Source organism: Grammomys surdaster, unplaced genomic scaffold, assembly GCF_004785775.1.
Source record: "Grammomys surdaster isolate TR1022 unplaced genomic scaffold, NIH_TR_1.0 187, whole genome shotgun sequence".
In the NCBI taxonomy this organism is placed as follows: domain Eukaryota; kingdom Metazoa; phylum Chordata; class Mammalia; order Rodentia; family Muridae; genus Grammomys; species Grammomys surdaster.
The window spans coordinates 4,557,478-4,563,477 of NW_021604632.1; the positions used below are offsets into that span (position 1 = coordinate 4,557,478).

General features: G+C 40.5%; 1 protein-coding gene across 1 annotated transcript in view; it reads left to right on the forward strand.

The window, feature by feature from the left end:
• Positions 1-6,000, forward strand: part of Glg1 (golgi glycoprotein 1) — a 105,895-nt gene that overhangs the window by 69,636 nt on the left and 30,259 nt on the right. The window contains exon 9 of the mRNA XM_028768519.1: positions 5,877-5,998. Coding sequence (XP_028624352.1) covers positions 5,877-5,998 — 122 coding nt within the window. The remainder of the gene's footprint in view (positions 1-5,876; positions 5,999-6,000) is intronic.

Here is a 6,000-nt window from a genome sequence, read left to right on the forward strand (position 1 = left end):
TGCCTACAGCCTGATCCTGTGGAAGCATGTTTCTCCATTGAGGTTCCCTCCTCTCAGAGTCTAGCTTGTGTCAAGTTGTGTCAAGCCAGCACAATTGTCACATTTGATCAGCCAAAGAACCTTTACCTGACACATGGTTTCTTTGCATTACTTCTGACATCACAGTGAGCATCAGGTACTGAAGATACACAAAGATATTGTTCCTATGAGGAGATTTTTTTTGTTGTTGTTGTTTTGAGACAGGGTTTCTCTGTGTAGCCCTGGCTGTCCTGGAACTCACTCTGTAGACCAGGCTAGCCTCGAACTCTCAAACTCAGAAATCCACCTGCCTCTGCCTCCCAAGTGCTGGGATTAAAGGCGTGCGCCACCACCGCCCGGCAGAGGAGATTTTTAATAAGGATGTAGAAGTTGGTACACAACAAAGCTTGAGTTCATAATCAATAAAAATTGCTGTGGAGTTAGGTAAAGGAAATCCACTGTTTTCCTGTTTCTAGAGGACTTGCCAAATTGGATTACAAAAGACAGAATAAAGGCAAATTGGTTTCCTCAAAATGAAGAGAGGCTGTTAGCAGAAGAGGGCTTGCCTGTCTTAACAAGTTTGATTGAGTTGAAATTGAGAATTGACAGTAATGGAAAATTTCTCGCAGTTTACTTTTTTACTGATATGCCACAGGTCTGAAGGATCATTTTCAGAATCAACTGTCTTTATTAAATCAGGGAAACTATAAGCAGAAAGATCTGTCTTTCACCACCTCCAAACTTAACAAACAAGAATAGAAAGATGGTTGATAAAGTGACTCTTGATCCAGTGTTCATAAGTAGTCCAGTAACTGAAGATCACAACACAGAGTCAACACAGCACCACGCAGTGCGTCTGTCTCATTACCTTGGACCATGTCTGTTATAGTTATTGGATAAGTCCTTGTGCAGTTCAGAACACCAAGTGTAACCCTCCACAATGTAGCACTCTTTCAATGACTTTCCTTTTAAAACATGGAGGATACTTTAGTTTTATAACGTAAGTCACACTTTAGGAAACCACAATTGATTTGTTACTTTGTTTGGGATATTTTTATTAAAAACTAAATACTACTTGAATTTTATTTTCTAGATAATCATGTAAAATCAAAATTTTACAATCTGTAACAAAATTTCATAGTCTGAAACACAGTTTATATGAGCTTTAGATATGGAGTCGGTTCCTGTTAACCATGACCCAGAATAGATAGTAACAGCAGTTACATTATGCATCCTATGCTGGGATGGGAAGACAAATGCAGCCTCTTCTCTAAAACAGCAAAGTCAGCTAGAAGGAAGGCTTCTGGAGCCTGCTGGGAGCTTGTGAAGATGAGTGTGCTGTGCTCCTCTGGAGTCCTGTTGGCAGTTGCCCCGGGCGCCCTTTGTGCCAGTGACTATGCCTGGCTACAGTCCAGGATGAATCAGGGGACAGCCTCTGCTGTATTTGCTTTTCATCCTTAATTCCATCTAGTAAGGTTGTGGAAGGCTAGGGGAAAAAAAGAATCTATCTATAGTCAGTTTACACCTATTGTAAACTGTTCAGGAAAAAATAGACTGGACTCAACTCTATTTTGAGGCACATAGCTCACTCCGGAGGTTTTTGGAAAGTTAGCTTGTAAAAAGAACTAGTGACTCAGCTTCAAAGATAAATAAGTTCCGCCTACACCACCCTTTGTGCCCAGAAGAAAGTGCTTTCCAAACCCAGAGGGTGAGCACAAATGGTGAACTGTGTGGTTTTGGCTGCATTAGGACTGCTCAGGAAAGAAACACTTCATTTTTATTGTATGGATATATAATTTTTTTTCTGTAGCCTTTTCTCATAAAAACTAAAGGCACTTTCTCCAAAGGGTGAGAGTCTTCCTTTGGCTTCTATATTATCTAGCCTTAGTCAAACTGAAGAATATGTTCAAGCAATTTGTGTGGGTTTCTTTCACTTTGAAAATTTTCTTCCTTGACACAGCAGACTTTCTGTCTCTGTTTGGATTAATTTAGTGAACTGGTAATGGTTATCAGCAAGTACTAAACTAACTGTAAAGTATGTGGATAATTATTATCCTAATGAGTATACACTCCTCAAATGTACCACAGTTTCCAACTATTTTTTTAATTGGATATTTTATTTATTTACATTTCAGTTGCCTTTCCTTTTCCCCATTTCCCCTCCCTAGAAGCTCCCTATCTTATCCCCCTCCTCCTTTTTGCTTTTATACCACTTTAATTACATGCAAGAATTAAGGTCAGTTCTAGGTTGAGGAACTAGCAATACAATAGATGCAAATAGTCAAGGAACAAGCATGACAATAAACACAAATAGTCAAAGAACAAGCAAGGCAATAAACAAAATTCTGTGAACACCCCCCTGATCACTGTTTCTAGGGGCTTATTAGGATGACCAAAATATCTGAGCCAACTTCTTTGTCCTAGCCCAAAGTCATTTTCATGTCTGAAGCCTACTTCCTTGTTCTAGCCTAAGATTTAGATTCCTGTCTGAAATTACTTCTTTGTTCTAGCCTAATGTCAAATGCTTGCCTGAAGCCCACTTCCTTGTCCTTGGCCCATGTCAGATTCTCGCCATTTACTAACTATTAAGTTCTATTGGGTTGCGGTGGTGGCGCACGCCTTTAATCCCAGCACTTGGAAGGCAGAGGCAGGCAGATTTCTGACTAGCCTGGTCTACAGAGTGAGTTCCAGGACAGCCAGGGCTACACAGAGAAACTCTGTCTCGAAAAACAACAACAACAACAACAAAAAACAAAAGAAATTCTATTGGGTTATGACTAATGGGGTGCAGCCCATGCTTTCTCACACCAGGGATGACTGCGTAATGTATTCTACAGACAAATTCTCTCTGGAGCTTTGCTCAGGTTTTTTTTGGTTAATATCAGGGGCCAGAATGTATATACAATCATAATATCAATTTATATTCTTTTTTCCTTTGTTGTATGTTTGTTTTGAGGTAGTCTCTCTACCTCTCTCCTGGCTATCCTAGAACTTGCTATGTAGATCAGGCTAACCTCGAATTAACAGAGATCTACCTGCTTCTCAGATTAAGATCTGCCAAGGCCTCAGATTAAAGGCATTCCGTCTTCATTGCACCTGGCTCAGTTTGTATTCCAATTGTGTATTTTACACACTCCCAACACTGAATTCTAAAATGGCAATAATTCCTTGAATTATTAGCCTACTAGACTCCATCGAATATTTGAAAAAGATGTTACTATCTTGATCTTGGTCATCAGGTGTCACAATTTACTCACAAAGTAATTTTCCTACCAGCAAACTACAATATTCTTTAGCTTTTCCAAATTACCACCAGAAATTTAGAGAAATACCTTCTATCCGAGAATATTGATATTTTCCCTATATTTCTCTCTTAATGATTCTTTCTAGGATAATAGAATTGGGATCTTTATTTTCTCTTATCTGAAATCTATAAGTATGTAAAGGGGCCAGAGCTTTCATATGAACTACTATGGGATCCCAGGTCAGAGGTGTACAGATCAGAGAAGGCTCCAAGGAAGGATAAACCAGTGATGCAGAAAGTGTCTAAACCTTGTTTGTTTGTTTGTTTGTTTGTTTGTTTGTTTGTTAAGACAGGGTTTCTCTGTGTGGCCCAGGCTGTTCTGGAACTCACTTTGTAGACCAGGCTAGCCTGAAACTCAAAGATCCAGCTGCCTCTGCCTCATGAGTGCTGGGATTAAAGGCCTGTATCAATCATCCTCCTTGGCTGAAATATCTAATTCTTTTTTTTTTTTTTGGTTTTTGGTTTTTGGTTTTTGGTTTTTTTGAGACAGGGTTTCTCTGTGTAGCCCTGGCTGTCCTGGAACTCACTCTGTAGACCAGGCTGGCCTCGAACTCAGAAATCTGCCTGCCTCTGCCTCCCAAGTGCTGAAAATGTCTAATTCTTAAGGATGGAAAAAAAGAACTTAACATCAATAAGGGTTGTAATTTCTATTTTTCTTTCTCTATTTAAGATTCCCATTCCACAACCCCATCTGCTACCCATCTGTGGTAATAGTGATCTTCTGTCTATAAAATGCTTTGCAGTTTACCTTACTTTTTTCCTTCCTTCCTTCCTTCTTTTCTTTTTCTTTCTTTCTTCCTTTCTTTCGTTCATGTATGTGTGTACACTGTTTCTCCCTTCAGACACACCAGAAGAGGGCAATGGATCCTGTTACAGATGGGTGTGAGCCACCATGTGGTTACTGGGAATTGAACTCGGGACCTCTGGAAGAGCAGTCAGTGCTCTTAACCACTGAGCCATCTCTCCAGCCCCTACTTTACTTTTTTTTCATGTGGTATCACTCACTGTCTGTCTGTTCTGGAATAGGATATCACTGTGTAGCTGTCTTAGACCTCTAAACCAGACTGGCCTTGAACTTACCTGCCTCTACCTCCTGAGTGCTGTGGTTAAAGACGTACATCACCACACTTGGCCATTTCTTAAAATCTGTAGTTAAAAGAACTAAAATTTGGGGCTGGAGAGATGGTTCTGGGGTTAAAATTAGCCCTTGCAGCTCTTCCAGAGAATCCGAGTTCAGTTCCCAGCACTCACGTTATAATTTAAAACACCTGTAGCTCCAGTCCCAAGGAACCTGATGCCTCCTGCTGGCTTCCACAGGCACTGTATATGTATGGGTTAAACAGACATACATGTGGGCAAAACAGTTGTACACATAAGAATAAAGGAAAAAAAAAAAGGAGAGGGTGAAAACTTAGCGGCATATGAAATTGTCTGGCTCTCATACATAGTTCATGTTGCACTTAACAGACCAGTCCTTGCACTTGGGTTTCTTATCCATAGTTTCTCCAGGCCTGCACGCTGAGGCCCCCTTATCTACAGTAAAATGGGCCGTGTGAAGGTAGACGGGACGAATGCACTCTCAGGTATTTTACAGCAAGTATTCTGCGCTGATACTTGTATAAATATAGTAGGTAAAGAGTAATTAAATTTTAAGTGTTCTTTTCTTTTCCATTTTTTTTTTGTTTGTTTTTTATTTGTCTGTGTTCTTTTTGGGATAGTATTTCTCTGTGTAACAGTCCTGGCTGGAACTCACTCTATAGATCAGGCTGGCCTTTGAACTCAGAAATTTGCGTGCTTCTGCCTCTCTAGAGTGCTGGGATTAAAGGTGTGTGCCACCACTGTTCAGCACATTCTTAGGGTTTTTTTTGTTTGTTTGTTTGTTTTTTTTGGTTTTTTTTTTTTTTTTTTTTTTTTTGGTTTTTTCGAGACAGGATTTCTCTGTGTAGCCCTGGCTATCCTGGAACTCACTCTGTAGACCAGGCTAGCCTCGAACTCTCAAACTCAAATCTGCCTGCCTCTGCCTCCCAAGTGCTGGGATTAAAGGCATGCGCCACCACCGCCCGGCACATTCTTGTTTTCTAATTCTAGCTATAAGTTAATTGGAATCTCTTGCATCTACCTTAATAAAATATAGTATGCTTGTTACGATACCAATGTCATTACAGCAACATTCACAGCCTTTTTAGGATCAAATTGTTCTCTAGTTGAGCTGTCTTTTCTTTTACTCTTTTCAACTCTGGCTTCCTTCGAAGCATCAGGTTGAGAAACTGATTAGTTGGGAACAAACTTGCATAGACATGTTTTCCAGACTTGTTTTGCACATGCCCTATGAAAGGGCAGACCAGGTAAATGTGCAAGTTCCATAATGACTTCAACAGAAAACCTGGGGCAAGTGGCAAGTGGAGAGAAGAACTAGAAAATTTTCCACAGTGGTTTTCAATGTGACCATCTGTAGATGTTTGTTTGGGTTGTGTTATGACGGGCTAGGCTGAGCATCTGCTGGTGTGACACTGTTCTTCTCTGTGTCTAAACTACCTTTTTTCCCTCAATCCAGCTTCAGACACTGATTCAGGAGACCGACCCTGGTGCCGACTACCGCATTGATCGGGCTTTGAATGAAGCTTGTGAGTCTGTAATACAGACAGCCTGCAGACACATACGATCTGGAGACCCGATGT